Source organism: Alligator mississippiensis, chromosome 9 (assembly GCF_030867095.1).
Source record: "Alligator mississippiensis isolate rAllMis1 chromosome 9, rAllMis1, whole genome shotgun sequence".
NCBI lineage: Eukaryota > Metazoa > Chordata > Crocodylia > Alligatoridae > Alligator > Alligator mississippiensis.
Genome location: NC_081832.1, coordinates 2,475,027 through 2,502,993, shown reverse-complemented (window position 1 = coordinate 2,502,993; position 27,967 = coordinate 2,475,027). Strand labels below are relative to the sequence as shown.

At 59.5% G+C, this 27,967-nt stretch overlaps 1 protein-coding gene across 2 annotated transcripts; it reads right to left on the bottom strand.

Moving 5' to 3' along the window:
• Positions 1–1,060: 1,060 nt before the first annotated feature.
• SLC2A4RG (SLC2A4 regulator) lies at positions 1,061–25,966 on the bottom strand. Of its 2 annotated transcripts, XM_059713172.1 has the most exons (9): positions 25,685–25,966; positions 23,149–23,393; positions 8,666–8,775; positions 7,695–7,939; positions 7,378–7,478; positions 6,747–7,008; positions 5,492–5,608; positions 4,029–4,153; positions 1,061–2,996 (listed from the first exon to the last, which is right to left on the bottom strand). In XM_059713172.1, exons 1-9 carry the CDS (start codon positions 25,934–25,936, stop codon positions 2,885–2,887), a joined length of 1,569 nt encoding a protein of 522 aa, XP_059569155.1. In that variant the 5' UTR covers positions 25,937–25,966; the 3' UTR covers positions 1,061–2,884. The 2 variants fall into 2 exon arrangements, with proteins under 2 accessions (XP_059569155.1, XP_059569156.1); XM_059713173.1 differs by lacking the exon at positions 5,492–5,608.
• Between the last annotated feature and the right edge of the window lie 2,001 nt (positions 25,967–27,967).

Here is a 27,967-nt window from a genome sequence, read left to right as displayed (position 1 = left end):
ATTGCCTGGTACAGGTGATGGGAGCCCCTTGTACCTGCTGTCTGTTCCCAGGGCTCCCCTTTCCCTGCAGCAACCACCAGCCCCAGCCTGCGAGGCGCCCATGCCACACTCGGCCCCTTTGGAAGGGAGCGCTGGCCACACCAAGCCCCAGCTGCAAGGGACGGGTCAGGCAGTAAGGGAAAGCCTAGGTCTGGCAACAACCCCCGTCTTGGGGTCCCAGAGGGACCTCAGGGAAAACAAGAGGGGCACAAGTGACAGCAAACCAAAGCAGAGACCCCCCACAGCCCCCTATGTTTGGTGTAGTCAGAGCCACACAAAGGCCCCAGGTAAGCAGCAGAGCCAGAGCGAGTCAAGCTCCACACGCTGGCAAAGGTGGCAGAGGCAGGGGCGCTGTGGGGCATTTCAAGGGAAAGGGGGGCAGTTCCCATGAACGTGTGGCAAGCAAGTAGCACATCTTTGGCCCATGCACACCTGTACCTCCATGGGAGGAGAGCCACCCAGCCATCACCCACAGGCTTGCCACCTACTGCACGAAGCTGCTTGCCAACCTCAAAGCTGCCCTCCACCCGGAAACTAGTGTGTGGAAAGCGTACCACGCCACGGGCACTGCCAAGAGCCCCTTCAGGCTTCCCCAGGGAAACCAGCTCTGTCCGGGCAAACACCGGAGTTGTCCCGGCAGCCACCGAAATGCCAGGAGTCGACTAGGAGCCCGACAGACCAGCAACTGCCCATCTCGGGCATGGCAGAGGGGGCTGCAATACTCCAGTGGCGCTGAGCTCCCATCCTGCTGCACAGGCCCCTCCCAGGGTGCCTGAAGTGCCTAGATCCTGCTGAAAACCGTGGCTCTATTACTCCCCCTCCACAGCTGGCATTGAAGAGACTGCACAGCTACTGACTGCACAAACCCCGGGGTGCGGGGTCCGGCCCTGCTGACCTGCGGGCCAAGGCTCGGGCACAGCCCCAAGCCGTCTCTGCCGCATGCTGGGGCAGACGTTGAGGACCTTGCCTAAGAGGAGCCCGGGCCCCTTCCCCGCACAGAACACACATCACCACCGCGGGCTCCAGCAGCAAACGGACCTTCATTAATACATTCAGAGAACAGGGGCTTTCCTGCCCGGACCCCGGCAGGCAGCAGATAGTCGGATCAGTAACAAAACCAAGTGAATCACGGGACCCGGCGACGCTACAAGAACCCAAACGACGGCTCGACAAAAGAAAATAAAGATATCGGGCCACACAGACATGCACGCACACATCCAGGCGTTCACAATGGACCGTTTTTGGGAAGAAGGCTGGGGGGGTGACCTCAAACGTGAGCAAACACCACTGGACTCTCCGCACCCCTGCAGTCGAGACCGTCGTTGGGCAGGTTAAAACCACGCTCAAGGTGGGCGCTCCACTTCCCGGTCACGAGTGCTGCCTGCTTAGAAAACCAGGGGGAGGGTGCTAAAATTTGGGGTATGGGGGGGGGAAAAACCTGGGAGAGAAGAGGATTCTGGGAAATGTAGTCCTTAAAAAAATATAGAAGCAAGGAGGCATGGGTTGGGAGAGGAAGGGATAGGGCTTTTGGCCCTCCCTCCATCTCTCTGGCAGGTCCTGGGGGAAGTATTTAAAATCCGGCTGGGCAATAGATTTTATTTAAAAAAAAAGAAACACACACAAAGAAAAGAAAAAAAAGAAACCTCTTTGTGCAGTTTGACTTAGTGCAAATGGGCGACTTGACTCAGGCACTTCCCGGAGCGGCGCCCCCAAACCCTGCACGGACAGGACAGGGCAGGGCAACCCCTCCTTTTTCTTTTCTTTTTTTCTTTTTTTTTTTTTAAAAAGTTACAAAGTCTAAAAAAAAAACCAACAACCTCACCCTGGGGAGTGGGAGGCAACCAGGTGCCGCCTCAGCCCTTGGTGCCCCCCGATCCACACACCGAGGGGGAAGGGGAAGGGACGGGACAAAGGGAGCCGAGGGGCTGCTGCTGATCCAGGTGGAAAAGCACAGCGGGAAAAGGGGACGAGCTCTCGCAGGCACAGCCGGGTCTTGCCCGACGCGCCCCGGGGCCTTGTGACATGCCCCGTCTGCTCCAACCCGCAGGGCTCCCCGCGAGGATGGGGGAGATCCCGGCTCCTCGAAACCCAGAGATTCGCAAGAGACGCCGCCGAACACGAGGCTGTGTCGGGCGCGTTCTTCTGCTTTCAACGATGGAAGTCGGACAAGGCTCCAAAGCAAAATTACAGCCAGGAAGGCAAGGGGCCGTCTCCTCTCCCCACCTGAAGAGCCAGCAGACCCAGGCCTATTCTCCTCCCTTCCAAAGGGCTGCAGCGTCCCCGTCTCCCAGCCTGAGCCAGCAGTCTCCAAAACCGGATAGACCCCCCCAGCTGTGCCCAGACTGGCTCCTTAAAGGCACCCGGGCAGGAGGAGGAGTGGGAACGTAGTGGCAGAAACGTGGGGGGAGGAAATAGCTTATCTGAAAGGAAAGAGAAAAAGAGCTCGGGGGTGTCAGCGAGCGCGTGCACATAAAGCTTCCGCCAGGCCGAGGCTGGACGCGGGCAGGGAGAGATGGGGCGCAAGGGGAAGAACGCGGCTAGGGCCCAGCCCACGAGAGGCTGCAAGCCTGGCCGCCGCTGCGCACGTTCCTCCTTTTTAGAGGACCCCCCACGTCCTTTCACACCCGCTCTGTCCTCTCCGGCTCCTCAGGGCAGTGCCAGGCCAAGGGCTCCCTTCCCTGAGTCTGGCCCGTTGCTGTCAAGGCCCCCGGGGGGCAGGGAGCAGGAGTCGAGGCTCCGAAGGCACTTGAAGTGCAAAAGAAAAAAAAAAAAATTGTGCAAGGAGGAGGAGGAAGAGGAGTTGCTGCTGACTTCCCAGAGCCCGGAGGTCCCAGCAGGGCGCTGCTCAGTCGACGAACCGCTGGCAGGCTTTCTTCCACCGGCACGCCGTGCACCACATGTCCCGGTTCTCCATGCCGTACACCTTGCGGCACTTCTTGGCCTCCCCACGGGGTTTCCTAGGAGAGAACAGCAAGGCCCATCAGTCAGGGCTGCGAGTCCAGCTCTTGGCGCCAGAGGTGGGGACTGATGCCAGAGCTTCCCCCAGCCGTAGCAGAGGTGGCTGATTTGAGACCTGTGCTTTCCCCTCCTCTGCCCTTGCAAGGACGTTTTGCAGCCTTCGAGAGCCCTGGCCTCAGTGAAGCCACAGGGGTGGGGGGCCACGCACCACCGTGGCTGGGCATCAGCTCCCCCAGGGAAAAGGCAGAGGCCCTGGGTGCGCCACACCCTGAGGACCGAACCCTGGCGTGATGCGCGTTAGTGCAAGCCTGCCGGCTCCTGGCACAGCTGCACGTCAAGGACATCTGCACAGGAGGCCTTCCCCACAGCCGGGTCCCCTCCCAGCCTCACTCCTCTCGTCACAGGGGCAGCCGAAAGGGCTGGACCTCTGCCTCTGGAACGTGCCAACGGCAGTGACGAGCGAAGCAGTACATGTCCAGGGGGAAGCCGTTCCTCAATGCGCACGCGGCCCCTGCTTCCCTGAGCCCAGCTGCCCCAGAGACACCGATGTGCATTCACCTGACACCACTGCAGTGGGCACTACACATCAGGATCGTAAGTGCAGGCCAGCGGGCTCCTTCCTTGAGGCCCGACACCAGCATTGGTGGCCAACTGCAATTTCTGCCCCACACTCCCCAAATCACACACGGCCAGGGACAAGGCATCAGCCCTGCCCACAGCTGCCCTGTGGCCCAGGACTGCCGTCTGGGGGTGGAGAGAGCATGGACATGGCGCTATGACCTGCGGCCGTGGGCCCAAGCAACTTCCTGCCCACCTGCAGCTGGGGCTGGGTAAGATGGAAAGCTCACACACCTGAAGCATCCAGCTGCCCACGGATGCGGGTCCACCGCAGGCTGGCAGACACGGCTGGCTGAGGAAGCATCGGGTGGCTTATTGCTGGAGCCACCGTGTCAAATAGCCATGAGGTGGCTTCCAGCTGCAGTCACGTAGGAAGGAACACGTTAGTTCCCGCTGGCAGCATCTCAACTCACCTCGTCCCGGAGGCTGGCTTCGGCGCAGCGGGGGCCGCTGGCACATGCGGCTTGATGACGGGCAGGTGAGGGATCTGCGGCCGCTTGTCTCCCACTCCAACGGGCCGGATCGCAGTCAGGCAGCCCTGGGGAGAACAACCCACCGTGAGACCGGGGCACGGATGGCACGTGTGGGCAGACTGCTGCCAAGGCCAGGCTGATGGTATGGACTGAATCCAGGGTAGCAACACAGGTCTGTGCACACAGAAGGGCAAAGCTCCCGCCTGAAAAACCGAGCAGCCACAGCCAGTGAGAGCACGGCACAGAGGAGAAATCTGCAGCCCAGGGATGCAGCTCAGCAGCGACTGCCTGCAGGGTAGGACCCGGAGGACGCGGCCCATGTCCCGACACCTCACCGCCGTGTGCGATTCACGGGGCAGCCAGAGCTGGCTAGGGCTGGAGGAAGATGGGGTCTGCTCCATCCTCCAGCCGACGACGATGCCTCCTCCCTCCCCAAGCAGGAGGCGGCACCAGGCAAGCAGGGACGTGGGCTGATGGCAGCAGGGAAAGCAAGCCTAGAACAGAGCCACAGCAGCTGTGCCCAGGGGGTTGGGGACCACTTGAGGTCCCACCCAGGATCCTATAGATCAGATGCTCTGCTAGATTAGATGACCCTGCCTCAGGCAGGGGTTGGACTAGTCGTGACCTCCGGAGTCCAACGCCGGTGCTCTAGCATCCTACCTCCCAGCTCCTAAGGCTGGCGACGACAGCAGGGACTCCTGGGTTCTTCTCCCAGCTCTGCCCCAGACGGAGACCACCACCTGCCTCAAAGGAGCCCCGAGCTCCCTCGGCAGACAGTGCTGCACTAGTGTGAGTATCACAGCTCAGACCTGAGGGTCCAGGCCAGCTGGCAGGGGCCAAGTCCTAGCCCAGCCTTCTTCCTCTGACCCTCTTGCACTTCTTACACCGCAACGCACCCCTGCCCAGCGTATCGCCAGCCACACCATGAAGCCAAGCCCAGTTTGCCTAACACGGGACTTGGGCACCTCTGCCCTGAAGCATGACAGTTCTGAACACAAACAGGTCGCTGGTCCAAGCAACACCAGCCCTCCTGGTCTGGGGGGCGCAGATAGGAACCGCACCCCCCTGCAAAAGCTCAGCAGCTTCTGTGAAACTCAGCTCGGGCTGCAGAGAGAGGCAAAATGCAAACCTCCACAGGTTTGGGCACTGACCACTGCCGAATCCTCCTGGCCAAGCTGCTGGCACTTTCCTGATGGACGCGGAGCACCCTGCTCTGAGTGCACGCCGTGCCGGCACCCCAGAACAGGAGCCCCACGGGTCCCAGGCAGCACTCTGTGCCACTCAGGGGTGCACTCACTGTAGTGCCTGCACCTCCCACTAATGCAGCCAGCCGGAAAGCCTGGCCTACTCTTCCCTGCCAGCCAGGCCCTGCGGAGGGGAGAGGGTGCCATCTGCTTACTCACCGGGGACCCTTTAAAAACAACCGGTGCCTGTGGCGATGGCTGCTGCCAGGAGATGCTGAATCCCAACCCACCGGGCAGGGTTTTCGAGACGGCCGAGATGCTCACAGGAGCCGTTGCCTGAAAGCCACAAATGTAACCGGCAAAGGATGAGACATCTGGGCACTGCGTGGCCAGGGAGAGCTGGGAAGGGGTGCAGGAGGGAGGAAGGGAAGGTCTTGCCCCCACGGCCCCAGAAGGCAACAGGCCACTTCGCCAGCAGCAACACCCGGCAAAGCCCTGGTGGGAACAGCGTGGGGGCAGAGGGGATGGCAGCCTGTCTAGGCTGAGCAGGCCTCACAGGCCAAGGTGCCCTGCGGAGCTCAATACAAGCCTCTGCGGCACCTCGGTGGGACGGGGAGGGATCCAAGTCCATCTAGAGCTGGCACGGAAAGCCCTTGGGCCCTTCCTGACACTGGACGTTTGGGTTTGCACAGGCAGAGCCAGGTGTGCGGCGACACAGGGACTGTTCTGCTGCTCCGGTGTCCCACTGACACGTGAAAGGCGCTGGCAAGGAAAGAGTCGCAGCCCCCAAATGCTGCACACAGCAGGCTAGGAAGGCCTCTTCCCCAAGCCCAGCCAGCGAGCGCCGGCCCTTTGAACGTCCACCCTGGGTCCCGGCGCAGCTCCGGGACTCTGTTGCGTGCCCTCTCGCTGCCTATCCTCTCCGCTGGTCTTTGACTTCCCCCACGTTTTTACACGCACTCTCCTGGATTCAGATCACATGGGCAGGCTCCTGCCACCCTGCTCATGGGCACAAAGCTGGGAGCAAACCCTCCCACCACTGGCCAGCCTCGCTCCAGCCCACCGGACAACGAGAGAAGAGCTAGGAGCCCAGAACGAACGAGTTGGTTCTTGCAGTGGCGAGTCCCACAGGTGCCCGTGGTCAGCAAGGGCAACTCCTTGCCAACACCCCCACCAAAGAGTTTACAGCCGTGCAGTTGAGTCTGCAGCACGGAGCAAGGACACAGATGTTCCCCAGCCTGCATGGGCGGAAGCAGACACAAGTGCCAGCTGCAAAGGCTCACTGAAGTTTGCCGAGTAGGGTCTGGGGCTCCAGCAGCACATGGAAAACACTCCCTGCCCAAGAGCCCCTCCGAGCCAGGACCAAGGCAGGAGGCAGCCGCGCGCTGATCTGGGCAATGCCCCATGGTGTTTTGCCTTTGACCTCCCAGCCCCTCCCACCCACGCCCAGCCCGTCCCTCCCCATGCAGCTCACCTGATAGGCATGGTCAGTTTGGACGTGGCACAAGTTTGTGGGCGCCGAGTGGCTGAGGGGAGACACCAGGGAGACCTCGGGTTTCACCAGCAGGGGCGGCGCAGTCTGCACCTCCGGGACGGGGAAGGCCGGGGGCACCGAGGAGGTGGGGGACACGGGGGTGAGGCTGGATAGCCCATCCGTCAGGGAGTCCACGTTGACATCCAGCTCCGTGTAGTAGAAGTCCTCCTCGCCATCGCTCTGGTCCAGGTCAGCTTTCCGACTGGGTGAGGGAGAACAGAGACGGGTGTCGGAGGCAACCCCTGCCTTTGCGGGTCCCAGGCTGGCAGCTGTGAACACGTCTGGACAACCCAGTAACGGCAGCGAGAGAGAGGCGGTGCTGGGGCCTGGGGACAGGACAGCTCAGAGCTCTCTAGGAGCAGATGACGGGACTTCTTTCCAGCCAGACAGGGCTCCAGAGCGGAGGGCGCATAGGCAGGAGGAGCACTGCGAGCTGCCTGCCAAGCATGCGAGAGATCCAAGAAGGGAGGGAAGCCCCTCTGGAAACAGAGCAGGGAGCTCCGGCACAGCCTGGGGAAAACACCACTGACCCCCTCCAAGTTCCCCCGGCGCCGGCGGCCCCTGCACCTACCCGAGGTGGACAATCCGGATGTGCTTCTGCATCCCTGAGGAGCTGCTGAGCACCTTGCCGCAGCTCTTCCACAAGCACTTGAACATGACCTTGGTGGAGTTCTGCAGGGGCAGAGACAGAGACCGTGAGGCTCAAAGCTCTCCCTCAGGGCCCACCCCACCCAAAGACCCTCGCCTGGGCAGTGGCATGAACCCCCAGCCTGGGTGGAAGAAGGAGATGCAGTCTAGTGGTTTGAGCAGCTCTTCCTGTCAAAGGAGGACCCCTGGCAGGCTGCCCCCATCCCCTCCTCGCTGTACCAGCACCTACTGTCCCCCTACCTTCCTCTTCCGTGGGATGGGATCGCCGAAGAGGAAGTGGGTCGCTTCGGTCTCCTCCGTGCTGTCATCCAGCGGGGCGGCCGGCAGGAAGCTCTTGGCAGCATCGCTGGGAAGCGGAGGCGAGGGGGTGGACGGGGTCGAGCGGTCGCTCGGCAGGTCCCAGCTCCAGTCCCCGCTGTTATTGCTGCTGCTGCTGTAGCTGGACGACATGGCCGGACCGTCCTTCCAGGCCTCGCAGCCAGGCTCTGCCGCAGGAGTAGGCAGAGAAAGGGGTCAGGTTTTATCCCCTCCAACACTTTCCTAGAAACCTAGGGGCTGAGATAACTTCGGGGCCAAGCAGAGGGAAGGGGAAAACTGGGGCACAACAGCCCCCACCCTACTGGCAAGCAACCCCCTGTGGGGTAGGTTACACCACCACAGCAGCCCTGGGCAGAGGCAGGTAGATGCCTCTGTCCCTGCCAAGTGAAGCGATTTCGATAGAGGCTTCTTTATTTCACAGGAAGCTCAGGCCCACCTCAGCTCCAAGCCCTGGTGCAGCCCAGATGCTGGACCTCGCTGGAGGGAGAGGGAGCAGAGGTCCCGGGTCTGGCTAGAAGCACTGCACCCAGTCCTCGTGCCAGGCACGACTGAGCTCAGCGAGTCTGCGAGTGAGGGGATGGGACATGGAAGCCCACAACAGCAGGGCACCAGACCCAATGGCGCAGGACATGCCTGCCAGTCCCCCATCCCATCCGCAGCCAGGTGCTGAGGACAGAGGTCCCCTGCAGGGGTCTTGCACCTTCCAGCAAAGCGCACAGTGCTGGCCCCTCTCAGACATGGGGGCACAGGGGAGCCCAATCCAGCCGGACCATCTGCATGCTCTTAGGTGTAGACTCAGGCCCACGGGATGCCCCGTAGTGTCACCCCACAGGGCAGCAGCGCGTGCCTCACGTTCAACCTTGGACCCTGCCCTTTGCAGGCTTGGTCGTTACCTGGGCTGAAGGCGCTGGGCGGGTTGGCGAGCACTAGCGGGCTGGTGGACAGGCTGGTGAGGACCGCGGCAGCCATGACCTCGTCAATCCTGGCTTTGCCCGACAGCTTCCTGAAAGACAGAGGAGGCGAGACGACGTGATGTCAGGGCACCGCCTGCTCCCGACACCCCTTTACCATGCCAGCAGCCCCAGAGGGTCAGAGGAGAGCAGGGGCGCCTACACGCCCGGGACAGAGGGCGATTTAGTCCAGCACAGCTGCCTCCTGGATCCCAGGCAGCTGCATGGCGGGGAAAAGCAAGCAAGGGGCCCCGAAGGGAGACGGGGCATCCCAAAGCCTACGGCAGCAGCAGGGATCCATGCACCCACCCCTCTATAAAGCTGGCACCATTTTAAAAGCCCTTAGCTCAGGCAGCCTGCGCCCATCCAGACTAAACTAGTCACAGCTGTGAGGAGGGAAGGGGGAGCAGGAAGGAGCATGGGGGGGCACTTTATCTGGGTCAGCGTTTAACTAGGAAAGCCTCCTGCCTGGGAAGGGAGCAAGAGGCAGAGAGAAACCTCGGGGGAGCTGCTCCGTGCCCTCCGCTCCACTTTAACCCGCACTTCCGCTGCGTTGGGCCACGTGGCCCATCAATTCACCCCCCTCGCAACCCTCCGCACCACCCACGGCAGGCAGTCCTCGGCCGTCTCGTTTTAGCAGCAGGGAAATTGAGGCACGGAGCAGTTAAGTGACATGCCCAAAGCCACAGGACACGCCACAGCGTGTCCTCGTCTCAAAGCACGAAACCCATCCACCCTTGCTCACCAGTAGGAATTCAAACCTATGCCAAGCAGATCAGTGCCCCCCACCAGACTACCTGGGGTCCTGGTGCCAGCCCTGGGAGCAGGGCACTGAGGGTGGGGACTGCTGCAGAGGCCCCCGTGGCCCTATCAGTCTTCTCCGAGCCCACAGCCAGCTCTTGGGGGCCCTTCCCCAGCCTGCCAAGTTCAGCAGGTAATTAAATTGTCCCATTTCATCTGAACCGGGCCCGCAGGAGCATGGAGGGGAGCAGACCAGAGGCTGGAGGGCAGGGCAGGATGTCCTGTTGGACCCAGAAGGGGAAACGAGAGCAGCGGGAAAAACTCTGGAGCTCCCCACAAAGCACCCACCTTCGTCTGGTCTGAACTAACACCGTGGGCAGGATGAATCCCTGCCTGGTGGCTGGGGGGACGGGCAGCGTGGACTGGGTGGCCCAGTGCCAGGCTAGTTAACTGTGGTGGCAAGAGCAGCGAAGGAGCTGGGCAGCTTCTCCCAAAGCGTTAAAGATGGTTTCTTCCCGTCTTAAAATAGATGCGAGGCTGGCACGAGGGAGGGAGGGAGGGAGGGAGAGCGGGGAACCAAGTCTATTGCTGCTTTCCAGGACGCGAGGGTGACGACACAAAGCCCAGAATACAGGCAGTCCTCGGACATACGACACAACCGGTTCCTGAAAACCACCTCTTAAGTTGAAATGTTGCAACGTGGAACCAATTTTCCCATAGGAAACAATGTTATAAATGGGGGAATCGGTTCCTGAACCAAGACCTGATACACGATTTTCACCAAAAATAACCCAAAATTTTGTACTCGATCAATGATAGATGAGTCATATAGCTACATTAATGTATTTATATTGTAAATAGCAATCCTATGGATGTGGAAAGATTTCTTTGAGGTGACTTGGTTGGACGTTTTGAAGGGGTCTTGGCTGTGGGTTTTTCGGGAGTCTCGTTTGCTTTCTTAAAGAAAGCGTCCAAGGAAGTTTGGACAGATGTTCTCCAGGGGGGTGAGCGACGCCGCGGACTTGTCGCTGGCGTGGCATCGGATCAAGCGTCATAAAATCAAAACTAACGTCCAAGTTGAAGCAGGGCGTCGATTTATAAACGCCGTAAATGCCGTTCGTTGCAACTCGAAACGCTGTAAGTCGAGGCCTGCCCGTGAACAGAAAGGGCTTCTGGTGGCACGGGCCTGAGCCCACCTCCCCCGCCAAGTCAGACCGAAAACAGGGCACGGCCGTAGGAGCCTGCGAAGGGTCAGCTCCAGGGGGTTTAGACCCAGCCTTGGCAAGGGCTGGCGCTCAGGTGCTGTCCATCCTTACCTGCCTGACTGCCGGCCGACCCGTCCTCCCAGAGTCCCCTAGGCCACACAGCCCTTCCACGCTTCCAGCCAGGCACGGGTGCCCTCCACACCCTGCCACGCAGGATCCCCAAGTGTGGGAGACTCCGGGCAGCCATGCCCATCTTGGCTTCACCATGACCCAACATGCCTGGCACTAAAAGCCAGACCACAGCTTCCCCTTGGCTCCTCCTTCCAGCTCCCAGAAGCTGCGCCCAGGCTTCAGTGCCAGCCACGGGTCCCATCCCCTCCTCGCTGCAGCCGCCTCGGGGGAGAGCAGGGGACCAGCACCTGCTGCCTGATCCTCCCCAGCGGCTCGAAAGCAGCCAGGAGAGAACAGGCCAGGGTGGAGAGATGGATGGTGAAAAAAAACAGGCCGAGGGTGGACCTGGTGGTTAATCCACCTCCTCGGGCTCCCGGGTTCTACCGCAGCCCGGCACCGACTTGACCTGTAGTAAACCGCACGGCGTTTTCTGCTCCAAAGTTAATATTTACCAGGGCGATACAGGTTTCCCAATCCCCACAGCTTGCCAGACAGTTGCCAGGTGCAGACATGGTTTGCTGCTGCCTGCCTAGGTCCAGACTTGCCCCGCCATCCCGCCCGGTCCCTCCCACCGCACGGTGCGCTCCTGCCTCCGGCTACCTCTCCCCAGCTCAGCTGCCCGCAGCCACCGTGGGAGTGGGCGCTTTAGGAGGCAAGGAGGGTGCTGGATAGCTTTCCAGCCCAGCCACTGCCAAATGCCCTCCAATGGGCCTTGCAACGGCCACCCCTTCCTTCCTCCCAGGCCATTGCAACATCCCCCCCCAGAGCTCTGGGGTTCTAGGAACGGCTCGTAACAGCGTGGAGGCAGCTCTACCAGCCGCTTCCTATTCTCTCTAGGTTTCTCTGCTGCCCTAATCTCCCAGCATAATATCTGACATCCTCTCTGCTCCGCACTGGAGACAGAAAGGTACGTTTGCAACTAGAACGCCTTCAAAGATCGCTGTCACCACGCTACAACCTGGCTTGCGATACCCACCACGCACTTGACCTCCAGCCTCTGCCAGCAGGTTTCCCCAAGCCGCTCACTCCCACACCTGGTCGACCCCTCTGAGCTATTAGAAAAAGGTGCAAAGAAGAAGGGAGCGTCTTTCCCCGGTTCTTCTCTCCCCACTACCGCCTCAGCCAAGAGCAAGCAGCCCAGGAAGGGCCTCGGAAGAGATTTACAGCCCCTGCAATTCTATCGGGGAAATAAAAATCAGGCACTGTACTGAGCATCCCGACAGCCACCACACCCGGCTCACATTTCCAGCGCCCCACATCCAGCAGTGACATGCACCAGCCCTTAGAAAGGGAGTCTGGCCAGCTGGAACAAGGCACTGGAACAGGACATAATAGTTTAGCCGCAAGTTGTGCAATGCTATGGACCGGACTGGCAGGCAGCTGCAGCTCCACGGAGCTTGGCAGGAGGGAAGAGACCGCATCGCGAGGCCCTGCAATTGGCTCCCGGGAGAAGCCATCCCTCGCTTGTGATTGATGGGGCCGAGCCAGGCTCCGCTGACTGGCTGGGGTAAGGGGTGGAGGCTCGGTGCAGCCTGCTCAGCAGAGGTCAGATCTCAACCAGGCCAGATTTTAATCAGATGCATTAAACTAGGATAACGAGATGCACGAGAGCAGCTGGCTTCTGAGGAAGCAGCAAGCTAAGCAGTGTATGCCAGGTCCATGGCAGGATGGCCTCCCCCCGGACACACATGCCAGAAATGCCCCGAGCTGTAAGACATGGCTCCGGGAGCAGTTTTTGCTCGGAGCTGGTTTTGAGGCTATGGAGGAAGGAGCTGGGCCTTTCAGATCAGGTGGGCAATTAGGAAGGTATTAGGAAGAACTTCCTCACCAGGAGGGGAGTAAAGCACTGGAATAGGTTACCCAGAGCGGTGGTGCAGTCTCCATCCTTGGAGGTGTTTAAGACCTGGGCAGACAAAGCCTCAGCTGGGACGATGGAGTTGGGGCTGGTCCTGCTTGGAGTATATGTCCAAGGGGCTAGACGGCCAAGACTAGGTCCCTTTCAACCCTAATTGTCTGAGTCTGAAAACCAAGACCCTTTGGTCCCTTTGGCACACCACCCTCCGACTGCAGACCCTTCTCCCACGGATGCACTGAGGCTGTGTATTATCGACCACTTATCGGGGCTCACCCCAGAAGCAGCTGCCCAAGACTTCATTTGTGTTTACAACTGTTTAAACCCAACAGCAGATCCCAGGAGAAAGGGTGCCTGCCCTTGGTACACACAGGTCCATGCGAAAGTGTTGTAAGGACACAGGAAGAGAGAGCATGGCAGTGACGCTCTCCAAGACCACCAAGAAGTCATCCAGCAGAGCCAGGGAGAGGCGGACATGCCATTTCTCACACTTCTATGGAAGAAAGGAGTTTAAAAAGAGATATCCAGCTTTGTGACAAGTCCTTGCAGGGACATCGCCAGCTTGAAGCAGAGACGTGAAGAAAGAGTTCCTCCGCCCCCTTCCTAGCACAACCCCAGGTTAGCCAGCACAGGAGGAACTCACCCGTTAGCCCAACTTCTCGGGACTGAGAGACACCTCGTCCTCCCTGCATCTCATGCAGCCCCATCACTACCGTCTAGGCAGCTCCACCCCCAGGGCCGGGCACAGATGCTGCAGAGAAGTGCATTTTGCATCCGAAAGACACGCTGCCTCGAAGGAAAGCATCTACCTGCGCACGGGGTTCGAGGACGGCCCGATGCAACAGGGGCTATGTTGGAGCCACAGACCTCCCAGCGAGCCTCAGTGAGGGGAGCTGGGATTCGCCCCGTCCGCGCCCTCCCGGCCCGCGCGAACCGCAGCAAACCACCGAGGAAAGATTTTTTTTTTTTTTTTTAATAAAAAATAAACAATTGCACTTAAGGGAGGGCCTGACACCCGGCCTATCACCGTCACTATGGAGACTGGTGGGCCAATAGCAAGGCAGTTGCCAGCTCGTTTGGCAGCTTCGTTGAGACCCAGCCAATCGCAAGCCCCTTCTCCCCCCTCCCACACCACTTCCTGTAGCAGCGTTTGGCCCCGTGCAGCCCCGGAGCCAAAATTAGTCGTCGGCAGCTGCGGCGCAGGCTGCCGGGAGCCAGATTGGGGCGGGGAGGAGGGGGCAGGGAGATGGGCCTTGGCCCGGGAGACATCGCATTAACTTCCTGTTGCAGCCTCTCTGCGCGAGGGCCAGGAGCTCCGGGCCGCGCCGGCTGCCTCGCGGGAAAGCTGCCTGCGGGCTCTGCCGAAAAACCCCTCGCCCTGGGGCGAGCCCAGCTGCACGCCAGGAGCAGGGACGCATGGGCTGCAGCCTGGGTAGTGCCGTCTCCCCTCCGGGGTCCTTCGCAGCCCTTTGCTTTGCTCCATGGGACAAGTCGTGCTCGCTGCAGCCTGCCCCTGTGTCGAGAGGGTCTCCCCCAGCCCAGCCCAGCCCAGCCCAGCCCAGCCCATCCTGGGGATAACTGGGAGGGAAAGCCGAAGGCGAGCACACCCCCATACACGTGCGGGCACTGACCCAGGAGGATGGGGCAGGAGAGGGCAGACCTTCTCCCCCACACCTCCCGCGGGAAGGCCCTGCCAGCATGCTCAGGGCTCAAACGCCAGGCCACGGGGCCTCGGATACAGCTCCAAGGAGATCCCGGAGCAGGGAACGCCGCCCTCCTTCACACAGAGCAACCAGCGGCTCAACAGCACAGCAGTTCCTCGGCAAGGGGGCGGCATGCCCGCCCCATCACAGTCGCTCGCACACCACGCTCAAGGCAGAAGAGAGGCAGCGCAGTAGAGCAGCCACGGCACTCGGGTTTCTTCTTGTCCTTTCTACCCATGCCATCAAACTTTGGAGGGCAGAAACTGTCTTGCTACAGTTTTGTACAGCACTGTGCACCGGTGCTGATCTCAGCCTGGGCCTCCAGGCATCATCATACGACAGCCCTTGCAACTCAGACGGATCCATCCTCGCTCTCATCCTAGCCCAGAGACCAAAGGTCCCCACAACATGCACGGTGTTACACTCCTTCTGGATGGCACCTTCCCCCGAAGCAGGGGAACCCCAGCATGCTTGGCCCTACCTGCTACAAGGCCAACACACCACTAAGTCCCCCTGCCAGCGGAGAGGAAACGAGGCACCCGAAACCAAGCGTCCGACCTCCCCCAGGAGGCCGAGGCTGGTTGCTAACAGGATGACAACACTTTGCTGAACAAAACCGGTTCAGTTTGCCTGGAGGGGACGTACCTGCCACCCCAGAAGCAACAACAACTTCAAAAGGCTGCACCGCATCCCGAGTGCAGCCCACCCTCGGCAAGGAAAGGACTTATCACCTTCTGCGCTGTTTCGATTGCTTCATTATAAGCCTACAGACAGCGTTTCTTCTCCCTCGCACACCCTTACCCGTGCCTTCCTACTTTTGGCAAGTCTTCAAGCAGGGACATACCAGCTTAACTCAAGATGAAAATGTTATACAGATTTAGTTCAGGGAGTGCAAAAAGACTCCGTGGAGCCCCTTGCCAGAGCTCAGACCAGGGTTCCTGAGATTTCGCTGAAACCGCTAAGAAATAGGTTGGAATTCATCCGAAACAAGTGCGTCCACACAAAACCTGGCCCAGATTTTAATTAAAGTAGTGCAGATGTGCGCCCAGGCAACTATGCTTATTTAAAGTTTCACCCCTTTAAATAATAAAGCTAACAGAAGCAAATGCCACCTACTTCTGTCCGTCTGGGTGAAGCAGCTCACAGGGGCGGGCAGCAGAGACCACTCTTAGCTAGCTTGTGCTCCCTCCACAGGCTGGATGCTGATTTTGCGTGCAAGGAAAAGGAAAAAAAAAAAGCCAGCAGCTATGTGACCGCTCAGCCCCTGTCCCAAATCATAACGACTCAAGTGAGCCCTTAGCATGCGTGAGGTCCTTCCCTGACTGCAGAGATCTGAGGCGGGATCACGACTCAGGTTTCAAGTCCTCAGAGCGTCCTGTTGCGGGTGCAAACTTGAGGCAGTGCACACTCAAGCTGGCCTCGGATGCAGCTGGGAGATGGGGGCAGACAGCGGGTTTAATGCGGCCGGGGGGGAAGGGAGGAAGAGAAGCCTCCTCCCAGGGTCTAGTGGAAAACTGAAGGTGTGCAGCAGGTTGATGGAGGCAGGGCTTCAGAGAGATCTGCCAACTTGGGGAGCTTTCCAAATGATGCAGTCAGTTCAGGGGCTACCCCACAGAGAGTAATGGAGTTGGACCGGCTTTCATCTGAGCCCAAAATGTTCCTGTCCATGGGGTCCGAGCCACAGGCCACCAGCCACTCCTCCCAGGCACATCCAGTACCCGTCGCCATTCCTCCGCCAGGCAGGGCTGGTGACGGGAAACTCAGTGGACAGAGCCCACTGCACCAGGGGGGTTGCTTGAGGTCCGTGTCCAGCTTCTGGTCCTTCAGCCTCACACGCTGAGGCTTTTCCCCAAGCCTGGCCAGGAAATAACCAACAGCCAAGACCACAGGCGAGGAAGTCAACTGCAAGGCTGAAACTGGGGCTGCAATGGCACAGAAGGGTGAAGGAACCACAGTGTGAAATAACACAGCCCTGGAAACAGCGCTGATGGCTCCTCTGCTCCTAGAAGGAGAGAAATCCCCTCTCCACCCTCCCTCGTGCACTACACTACACATCCCAGCCTACTGCACGACAACCGCAGGCAAGGGCCGAACGGCACCTGCTCCTCCGATGCGCAGCAGGGGGAAGCCCCAGGGGCTTGATCGCAGCCATAAAGAGACCAGCATCGCGTCACAGAGAAATCAGACCAGCCAGATTCTGCAACTTCCTCTCCGAGGTGGCCGCTAGACAACCTACCTCCCAAGCGTTCGCGGCGGAGGGAGGACAGCAGCAGCGAAGAGCATGCACCCAGGCACGGTGAAGGGCCAGGCAATCCATCTGCGGCTGCTTGAGGAAACAGGCTGCCACTTTGATCTTGCTGTCCCCCACGCCCTCCGCATCGCACCTCGAACTAAGAGGCAGCTCAAGTGCCTCCAGGGGCTCCTTTAAGGCAATGCCAGACATGCCTTGCTCCTGAGACCTACTCCAAGAAATTGGGGACGTGAAGCCCCATGTCAGCACGGACCACGAGGAGGGAGAACAGCAGGACACCCACGCTCCAGATGCCCAGACGGTCGGCGAGGGGAGGGCAGGCAGCCTGCCCATCCTAGAGAGTAGCAGGTGAGAACAGGAGGTGTCAAGAAAGAATCGAGTGCAGCGAAAGGAGAGAAGAGAGGATAAAAACAAAAAAAGCAAGACAGCACGCAACTCCCAGCTAGGAACCGTCTTCATTTATAGACAAAACTGCTGTGGTTACAATCAGATCCCACTACAGAGAAATACCACTTGACAATTCCTTAGGTAAATACATCTACAGTCACAGCCCAGGGGCTCCCTGACAAGCTCCCAGCACAGGCTGCAGGGCTTCAGCCTCTGCATTAGCTCTTCCCAATATACCCGAGAGTCCTGCTGCCATAGAAACAATAAAGAGCGTCTCTCCAGGCTCTGGTGACAAATCCTACCTGCTAACAGCCTAAACACTACACCTCCGCGCACCTGTTACTCCTGGAAAGAAAAATGTCCTGGAATAAAAACGTGCACCCCCAGCCCCGTAGAGTTTTCAGGATTAAAACATGAGACCTTTGAACAGCCGACGTTCCTGGAGAGTTGGGATCAGTTTGTAGCCTGCAACCTGTGGCTATAGCTCCCGAGGGACAAGCACATCCCACCTGGAGAGCCCTCCCGACAGCCCCGATGCCTCCAGGCAGACGGAGTACGACCTGCCGCCTCCCACATCCTTCCCCCCAACCCCAGACGCCCTCCAGAAACAGTGGAGCTTTGAGGACGAGCGGGAGCAAGAGAGCAACCGCGGGAGCCAAGCGCAGGCCTGCGGTCGGTCCGAGCAGCTGGATGGGAAAAGCAGGGAAGGAGGCGTGAGCGGCTGGGAGGAGCCAGCCAGGCTCTGGGCCAAGCACAGTTGTTTACTACCCAAGCGATGCCTTAACAGGCCCTCGTTAGCTTAGTCCACCTCCCCGTCTCCTCCCCGCACTTCACGCAGGCCATGCCGGCGGCGACTCGGTTCAGATCCAGCCACACATGCACGGCACGAGGACTGGCACGCCCCGCATGGCAGAAGTGCCAGCTCTGCCCGAGCGGGGAACCAGCCTCCTGGAAAGCTCAGAGACAGCAGGAGCCATTTTGCAATCTGCTCTCAAACCTCTGGCCTGGAAAAACGCTCCCTTGTTTTCCAGGAAGGAAACCACTCGCAGCACATATGTCAAACTCCTCCGCCTCGCTCCCGCTCCGGCCACAAATGCCCACAGAGCGCCTCCCAGCCCAGCTGCACTACAGCCGGGGAGTCGAGAGGCACCGTCCTGTCCTGCCCGCAGAGAGGCGGCGTTGACCACGACGAAGCAGGGCTAGGCAGCTGGGAGAGCTCACACCTCAGCATCTTTCCCTGCATTTGGGTTTGTTAGGAAGGCAGGCCTGTCGGGCATAACACAGGCTTGAGATTCAGGGCTGCAAAGGGTGCCATGGGGCACAGAGAAGCCGAGAGGCAAAAATTGAAGAGCACGCTGATAAGAGACCTTGGAATAGGAGCATAGGGAGGAACGTAGTCCCAGGCTGAGGAGTCCCCCCTTGGAGGGAGGCTGCACTTAATGCCGTGCCCAGGACTCCTGGAGCTATCCATCACGAGAAGGAAGTATGCCAGAAGCCAACAGCTCTGCGCTGATCATGCCGATGTCCAGAACATCCATGGGCTAATCCATTATATTTGTTCTAGTTTTATGGCTTGGATGAAGCAGCTCCCAAGTGCTGGAGAGTCATGGTGCAGGGAGCCAGGCCTGATGCCGGAAACCCAGCTTCTTGCTACCAGACCCTGCTAAAACCCACCAGCCCTCTGGACACAGAGACTGGCACAGGAGATTGCCGCTCACCCAGGCAGTCAGCATCCTCCCACAGCTGGCAGGGAGGTCACGTCCTACCCAGCCTGTCTTATGCCACACCAGCATATAGTTTCCACGTACAGTCAGCCCCACCGGGAAGTGTTATTGTTCGAGGGCTCCCATCCATCGCTCAAAGATGGGTACCGATTCTTTCACCCAGAGCAGAGTCGGCGACATCTCCTCTCTCAGCCAGTCCCGATGTGCAATACCAAGTTTTGTGATCAAAACTTCTTTGCCCCGATTTGATGCTTCCAGGTTTGCTTTTTGGAAGATATCTGAACACCTATGGATGTGGGAGCCAGAACATGTTGCAGCGACTCCACGAGGGAATCGGTGTGTGACCTCCGAGTCAAGTGGCTCTCAAGCACTGCAGCTAAATTTCCTTTGCTCTTGGAGTTACATGGCCAACACTGCAAGCTGAAAGGCTACACCCGCCCGGGGTACTTGGGTTTTGGTGTTTAAGGACTGTATTAAAAAGAACAAGCAAGCAAAACACTAAACCAACAGCACCGACAACTGCATCTAACTAATCAGATCAGAGCTGAACCAACAGCTCAATGGGTCTAACAATCAAGTCACCCAATTAACACCACTGGTAATCACGTTAAATCCTAACGGTGACACAAGAAAGAATGGCTGCACTGGAAAACGAATGAAAGAGCTGTCTTCTTTTAATCTTAGGACTTGTCTACTCTGGGAAGCCGTGGCAAAATAAGCCAGGGTATGACTTGAAAGTGGGAGAGCTATGCTGCACTCAGTCCCTGTACAAACGCTTTTATCCTGCGCTCCGAATGCCTGGCTGCAATTTAACTTAATCCCCTTCCAACAAGCTATTTCACAACAGCTATTCTGGGCAACTTCCCCTTGTAGACAAGCCCCAGACCCCAACTACAGCTCCCAGTAGAGCATGACATCAACCTCGTTGTGAACCACAGGACTCTCTGTTCTGCTTAGGAGCCTTCCCTAAGGAAGATCATCGCCCGCTACAGGCGGTGAAATCATCTTGGCAGCCTTAAGGAAGTCCCCAGACCAAGGTGAGCTGCACTTGAGCTGCGCGTTCTCGTTTCCTCCTTAAATCTCGCTGCTGCCGTTCTGGGTTTCTTTCCGACTTCCTCTCTTCCCCACAATAGCACAGAACGCATAACACCGAACGGAGGTGGCGATTACTAAACCACACACACAACAGCCGCTTTTGAACAAAGCCACTTTTTGATGACAGATTTGGGGTGAGCTCTTGGGGAGCTTGTTTCCCCAGCGCTGCACGGCCACATAGCCAAATAAAAAAAAAAAAAAAAGAAAAGGGGGAGAAGCATCCTCCACACAGGACAAGAAGAGGAGTTGGCATTTCTGCTTCATCTTCTGGCATCGTTAGCTCTCGGAAGGGCTGGAGCGAGAACGAGGTGGGGGCAGTTCCCAGCAAGGGTCTCTTGACTGCTTGCCCAAGGACAGGTGGGTCACTTCAGATGCAGGTGCTGGCCCAAGAAAATGGGCTTCTCTTCTATACGGCCCTGATCTAGATGCTTCCTGCTACTTCTAGGGTCACCTCTGGCACCAGACAGGACACGCTGGAGGTCTGGGTCTGGTCAGTCTAAATTTAAGCCTTTCACGTCGTGCTGAAAAGTCCCGTCCGTGGGCAGGTCTCGCCTCCCAAGCTCTGTCGTTACAACTGCATCATGGATCTTCTCCAAAATTACAAAAAACAACAGGATGTGTCTGGAGCTCACGCCAGAAAAAACTGGTACCAGGCTTCTGCTTTGGGGGAACAGCCTCTGGGGGCCTCGCCTGCTTGTTTCTTAAAAAACCCCACCAAAAAACAGATGCTTTGTCCTGTCCCGCCCTGCCCCACAGACATGTTCTTATTAAAAAAAGAAAAAAAAAAAATCACAACACACGTCCTGGCCTCAGGTGAAGAGATATGGGAAGCTGTCAGAGGAACCAGATGGGGCTGACAGTTTTGGGTTGAAAGGGGCAGTCGCAAAGTGACGCCGGGAAACATAAGAGCAGCTCTGTCTCCATCAGGATAAATCCTGCTGGATGCCAGGCGATCCAAGCTTTCCCAGGCCCAACTTCAAACCAGCCTGCGTCCCTCACCCTCCCCTCTCTTGGAGGCTCCTGCTACCCAGAACACCCAGGCTATTGTGGGCCCGAGGCCGCCCCTCCTCCCTGGGACGTCAGGCGCAGTTATTTCAGTCCAGGAGGTATGCAAGTTCAACCGTTACTGCAAGCGCCGGCCAGCGACTCCGCGCAGCTCCAGAGCAGAGCGGCAGCAGTAAGCCCGGGCCGTCACCGTTTTCATAATCCAGCAGCCCCTCATGCTCAGCACCCAACTCCAATCTAGGATATCCCCGTGGAGGATTACAGACCCCGCTGGCCAGGTACAACGCTGTTCACTCGACACCGGAGCAACACTTCTGCAAAGAGCTAAATCACTTGCCACCAGCAAGAGAAAGCAGGACATGATTTTTTTGACGTATCTGAAATCAACTGGGGCAAAAGGGAAAGGTGAACTGGATTTTTCCATGCCCGACTGGGGCAGGCCTGGCAGCAACAAGCTCGCTATTGTCCAAAGCAGGCTGGCAGGGGTGCCAAGGCCTCCTTTAAAGGGCCAACTAAATAAAACTCTGAAAACCAAGTCTGGGCAGTGTGTGCCAAGCAGCTGTTGTGAAAACACAAGCTCCCCCCACACCCCCCATCACCATCTTCTGGACTGGTTTCAGAACTCGCAAATGTGATTTACAACTCAGCAGCTCTGCAGACGACGCCTGTTCGCCTCGCGGGAAGGCTTCAGGTAGTCCCACTGGGCCAAGCAGCAGACAGGCAGATCCAGCGACAGGCCTGGCCTGCCCCTTTTGCTCCATCCCCTCCAGCTTTGCCCATGCCCGATCCCAGACTGCTGTCCCCACCTTCCCCAAGCACTCAAACCCTGCTGGAGCGCATCCAGGCTCTGCCGACGCACTCTTGTTCCTCTGCCTGGGCAAACTAGAATGGAAAAGCTACTTGCCTGCAGCTCAAGAGAGGCCGGGAAACTGCACCTCGTGGCAGCCAGCAAGGAGCTCAGCCCAGCACAAGGCTGCAAGTGGGGAACGTACGACCAAAAGCAAGGAGGTAAGGCAGCGAGCGGGTGGGAACACGGCAGGAGGCTGGCGCCAGCAGCTGATGCCATCACCACGCCAAGGAGACAGCTTTTGCAACCGTTCTTCAGGCTTCAAGCCCCCCACCAGCCCCTCACCGTCTACTATCGCCAAGGCAGCTGCTGGGCTCCCCGTGCCGCGCATCCAGCACAGAACCAAGCTGCACAAAGGCCCCGTTGTCAGACCTACAGAGGCGAGCGAAACGGTGGATTGACGCAGCTCTACGAGACGGCGATGAGGAGCTGCGGGCTCTCGACTCGCCAAGTGCACCACGGTCAGCCGCCACGGGGAAGAGGGCTGGAAAGTAACCACATGCCCAGCCCTTCCAGATTTCCTTCGGGAGGACACAGGTCTACCATGGCCCTGGAGATTGGAGCCTTGTCTCTGGCAGCGGCCTCTGTTTCCGGACAAGCAGAGCACTGCAGACCCAATGCCCAGAAAGGGCCCAATTTCACGCTCTTGGTTCATGCCTCCAGGTCCTGGACCTGACTCTCCCCCTTTCTTCCTTCCTTCACCCTCGTGGCCTGAAGCCTTCAGTCCACTCAAAAGGCACTTACCCCCCAGCCCTGACAAGTGGCTCTAGCACGGTCTCTAGGTCAGAGAAGCAACATCTGGCCTGCTCTGCCGTCGCCAGCAGGTACTGATCTACCTTGGTGGCAGCTCCCGCCCAAGGGAGAACGTCGTTTCCTTCTTACTGAGCCTTTCTAAACTCAGGCAGGACACAGCCTCCCTCCTGTAATCCAAGAAGATTACCAGCACATAATTGCCTCCCAATTAGGTTTATTTTTAGCCTGGTGTTTCCCCACTACAGGAGCTGCGTGCAGTTAAGTGACATGTCAGTGCGCTGCATACCTGACTGAGAGCCCGGCAAGCACAGCCAGCAGCCACCCCTGCTAGCTCAGGCCAGACTCAAATCTCCAGGCAGGGGAGCAGCTGTCTGCTGGCAGAAGCACAGGATGTAAGGGGACACATGCAGCCCTGGAGCCCCACGGAAATCAGGGTGCTCGTATGCACCCATGCACAGCTACTGATGCCTCCATCTGCGGCAGCACCCAGCCCCGGCACGGGGAAAACAGGGTGGCTTTGATGCCCTGCATAGAGCCCCTCCAAGAAGGCAGGCTCCCGGCTTCCCCAGGCCACACCTGCTAGACATGCCTTGCCTAGCTCAGCTCTGCCATGGGCAGGCCATGCCATTTCCACATCCCCCGGCACAGGGCGGCAGACACTGTGCCCCCCACCGCCACCGCGACGTCCCTACCTTTGTCTGGGCACTGGGATGTAGGCGGATTGAGGTGGAGGGCTCTGCTCCAAGTCCAGGCCAAGGAGCCTCAGCACTGCCTCCTTGTCCGACCCCTCCAGCAAGCTGGGAGCTGCGGCGGGCGGCCCCGGGCGCTCCTCCACCTTCCTGCCGTTCAGCACCAACGGGTCCGTCAGGTGTCTCAGCCGCCCGTTGGCTGGTTCGGCTGTTTCCAGCAGCCCTTGGCCATTAAAATAGAGAGGACTCTGTAGGCGAGACCCAGAGAAGAGCTCTTAGCGTGGGGGTAGAGATGCAAGCGGAGGGTGCGGAGGTTATGAAACTTTAGGGCACAGTATAGCAGCACCCAGTGCTCAAGGTAGCACAGGCACTGGAGCCTCCCTCCGGGGTCACTCCCTAAGCACAGGCTACGATATGGCTCTGCTCACAGATGCTTCTTCTGGACTAAAACTCAGGGGCTGCAATTCTCACGCGGAGAAACCCTGGGCTGCCAAAACCTCCAGGACATTGCAAATCAGCAGTGCCTCGCAGCCACTCTGCGACCAACGCACAGCACTGCTCCATCCTTGCCCTTACAAGCGTGGCTGCTTCCAAACAGCCCCTCCTGCAGCCCGAAATCCATCCCCTCCAACAAATTCGACTGAGGAGGGACTCGGGCACACAGGACCCACGCAGCTGTCCTGTCCGACCTGACACAAGCGGCCTGTGGGAAGCTTGCCACGGCTGCGGCTCCAGCCCGTCAGGGCCATCTCGCTGGCACTTTGCAGCAGGGCTGACTTGTGCACCTTTCCCTTGTTCAAGCAAGAAAAACAAACCCCAAAACCTCAAGCTTTGTCTTGTTCTTTCACACATGCTGGATGGGAGGTCTGCAGTCCCCATCTTGGGCAGTCATGCCGTGCTGCTTTCACACCTCTGCACTGCACAGCCTCCCCCCTTCAGAGCAGCGCCCAGCGCCAGGGCAAACAGGGGAGCAGCCAAGCGTACAGGACCTTTGCTTTATCTTACACAAACAGAGCAGGTGCAGACAAAGGCGACCACAGGGATCACTCTGGCTCGAACCAGAACCTCTAGCAATTTGTCAACCGAGCCCCTCCGAGCTCTCCTTCTGCCCCATTCAGGGAACGCTTGCAGAGACTCACGGACATCGCCGAGGCCAGCTCTCACCTTGCACGCTCAGGTGCTGCCTGCCTCAGCCCTGAGCTCAGCGTGCTCAGCAGGTTACGCTGCCTGCCGCTCTCCGTGCCCGAGCCACCCAGCCGGGGAGCCGACGCAGGCGGGCATCCACGAGCTGCCGTCGCAGAAGCGACTACAGCGGAGACGTCCCTGCTTCTGCAGAGCAGCACCTACCGCGCCGTGGGACTGCACCCACGGCACCGGGGAAGAGAGGCTTGCAGAATTCGGCCAGCAGCTAGATGGAGCACGCTCACCAAGAGCAGGAGGGGGAAGGACGCTATCTGCACGGACTGCCTACAAATAGCTGAGCCCGCCAGAAAGGAAGTGGCACAGAACAGGACCCATCTGCTCCGGACATCGGTTCTCAACCTTTCCAGGCTCGAGGACCCCCTTGGAAAATGTCTTTGTTGTCACTTGGGGGAGTTGAGAGAGATTCTCCTGTTGCAGAGACCTCCAAAAAACCGCAACAGGTCCAAATGCCTTTAACCCTCTGGAGTCCTGGCAGAAATCCCTGGTTTTCTCTCGCGAATCACGTTCGCACACATGGCCGGGCTCACGTGGCGCAGCGCCCTCGAAAGGATCCCGAGGCACCCCGGCTGAGAGCCACCGGCTTCGGGGCACGAGCGCCAAGCGCTCCCAGCACAAACGCGAGAGGTCCCGTCTGCACCGCGGCAGCTTTCTAGTTTCAGATCAGCTCCCACCGTGGGCCGACACTAGCAGGCCGGCACGCAGAGAGGCATGGCAGCCTCCAAGGGGCCTCCAAGGATGGGCTGCACCTACCCAAGCCCCTGGGGAGAGCACCCTCTTCCCACGGCCTCGTCCCGGGGAGGTCGGAGCCGGCCGAGACCCCGTGCAGCCGGGCTGGGGACGCGCGCTCGAGGCAGGGCGGAGGCGATGCACCTTGCAGGCTCCCGGCGTAGGCGCGGGGAGGGCGTGCAGTCCAAGGTGCACCACGGCTGCCCACCTGGCTCCGCTCAAACGCGGCCCGGGACGGCGGGGACAGGACCGAGCCGTGCTGGACGCAGGTGCAGCGCGGGCAGCGACGACACGAGGCCCGGGGGTCCCCGAAAGCCTCGCTGCTCGCACTGCTTGCCAGCGCGCGCTTGTCCCCGAGCCTCGCTGCAGCCCGCGAGTGCGGCCCCGGCCCGGGCGGGCGCGCTGCCTCCCGCACCCCGGCTCCCGCCGCGCCGCGCCGCGCCCCGCCCCGGGCCCGGTCCAGGGGGCGGCTGCACCCCCGGCGCCGCTCCGCAGCCCGCTCCCCGGGGCCGGGCCCGGGCCCGCGTCCCTCCAAACTTTCCGCCATTTTAGCGAGGGAAACTTTCCGGGCGGGCGAGCGGGCGGGCGGGACGCGCCCCTCGCCGCGTACCTGGTGCAGCGCCCGGCCGCGGCCCGGCGGCTCCGCGCCGCCCCGCGCCACCAGCACCGTGTAGACGGCGTTGGCAGGGGCTCCGCGCGGCGCGGGGCCGCGGGCGGGATCCATGCGGCCCGGCCCGGCCGCGCCCACCCGCCGCAGGCCTCGGGGCTCCGGGCGCAGCTCGCTGGCGCCGCCGCCCGCGCTGCCGGCCCGCGCTCTCCCCCTCGCGGGGCGCGTGCGGGCCGGGCCGGGCCGCGCTCCCATTGGCCGGCGCCGTGTATCAACATTCCGAGATGGAACGCGGCCCGGCCGGCTCGGCCGCCCATTGGCTGCGGCGCGCTGCCACTGAGCCGGCGCCCCGCCCCGCCCCGCGCCCGGCCCGGCCCGGCCCGGCCCGGCGAGCAGGGGGCGGCGGCCGGGACAGACAGACTGACGGACGGGCAGGCGGGCGGCTGCGCGGCCATCTTCGGGGGCTGCCCGGCCGCACCAGCGCGCGGAGCCCCCGGCAAACGGCAGCGGGGCGGCAAAGCCGTTCAAGCGCGGAGCTGACCCGGCTGTGGCTGCGGAGTCGCTTTTGGGGGCCCCGCTGCGCGTTCAGATGCCAGCGTGGGGGGAACCGGCCCTGCCTGTTCAAGCAGCAGCAGCCACCAGGCCTCGTCGGGCCCCTGCTGCACGTTCAAGCGGCAGCTGGAGGGAAAACCCCTGCAGTTTTTCACGTTCAAGCGCTAGCACCGAGCTGGGGAGTCTCTTTTGGGCCCTCCGCATGGCAGCCCGGGGGGAAACCCAGCCTGGGGTTTTTCTTCCACATGTTCAAGCACTCACACTGACCCGTCTATAGCTGGAGAGTCTCTTTTGGGCCCTGCTGCATGTTCAAATGGGAGCTGCAGGGAAAACCCCTGCAGTTTTTCCTCCACATGTTCAAGCACTAGTAGTACTAGCCGTCTATAGCTGCAGAGTCCTTTCTTGGGCCCTTGCTGCACGCTCAAATGGCAGCAGGAGGGAAACCAGCCCTGGAGTTGTTCTGCACTTCCAAGCACTAACAGTGACCAGTCCTTTTTGGACCCCCGCTGCACAGTCAACCAGCAGCAGGAGGGAAAAGCCCTGAAGTTGTTCTGCGTGTTCGAGCACTACTTTAGTAGCGTTTCCCATCTGACTACAGAGTCCTTTTGGGCCCCCGCTGCACGTTCAAACAACAGCGGGAGGGAAAAGTCCTGGAGTTGTTCTGCATGTTCAAGCACTAACAGCAACCAGTCCTCGTTGGGCCCCTGCTGCACGTTCAAATGGCAGCTGGAGGAAAAAAACCCTGGAGTTTTTCTTCCACACATTCAAGCACTAATAGCGTGGCCCAGCTCTAACTAGAGAGACCATTTGCACATTCAAATGGGAGCTGGGGGGGAACCAGCCCTGAAGTTGTCGTTCCACTTGTTCAAGCACTAGCAGTGACCAGTCCTTGTTAGAGAGCCCTTTTTTGGGTCCCTGCTGTACATTCAAATAGCAGCTGGAGGAAAGAGCCCACATGTTCAAGCAGTAGTAGTGACTGGTCTATAGCTGGAGAGTCCTTTTTTGGGCCCCCGCTGCACATTCAAGTGGCAGCTGGAGGAAAACCAGCCCTGCAGTTGTTGTTCCACATGTTCAGGCACTAACTTTGTAGCTGGTTGGCTGGTTTTGTAACTCCATGGTCATTTTTTGGGCATGATCCTTGCTTTGCCTGGGCAGCCGGAGGAAACGTATGGAGTGAATCATTAGTTAATGGCATCAGAGATGGAAGGTGGAGCAGGGGCCTCATGGTGCGATGGTTACCGTGTGGCTGGCTGGTCTCAATGTATGGTGCAATTCGTCAGTTCGTAGCGTGAGAAGTGCTTGGCATGAACGGCCAGTCTTACTTTGCATGTGTGGCCTATCTCAATTAATTCCAAGATGAACCTGTGAATTGTGTGATATATGTAACGTGTAACAGGACCTTAAATGCAGTCGCTGGGGCAGGGATCCTGCCCAACCTGCTGGGCCGGTGGGTGGCCTCTCCAGGTGGGCTGGTCCCAAATCCTTCCCTCGTTGTCATTCTTCCTCCTAGCTGGAACCGTGTCTGTTGGCGGCTAACCTCCTCACCAAGGCTTTCTGGCCTAGTAACTTGCTTGATAAAGCAAGGTAAGATCTCAGAGTGCCGCCACCACTGCTCCATGCAGGATGCGAGTTGCTGAGAGTACAGCTAGCTGGAGCATACCCACCCCAGATACCCTTGCCACGTGGGCATTGCCAAGGAGCGATAACTGGGCTTCCAAAGACACACCAGGACTC

What these genes read in the sequence shown, in the direction of transcription:
- SLC2A4RG (XM_059713172.1), bottom strand. Translation starts at nt 25,936, where the DNA reads ATGGGAGCGCGGCCCGGCCCGGCCCGCACGCGCCCCGCGAGGGGGAGA. An exon ending in GCGGCCGGGCGCTGCACCAG is followed by an intron (nt 23,394 to 25,684) that starts GTACGCGGCGAG and finishes TCTCGCCTACAG; the next exon opens with AGTCCTCTCTATTTTAATGG. An exon ending in CCATCCCACGGAAGAGGAAG is followed by an intron (nt 7,479 to 7,694) that starts GTAGGGGGACAG and finishes CTGCCCCTGCAG; the next exon opens with AACTCCACCAAGGTCATGTT.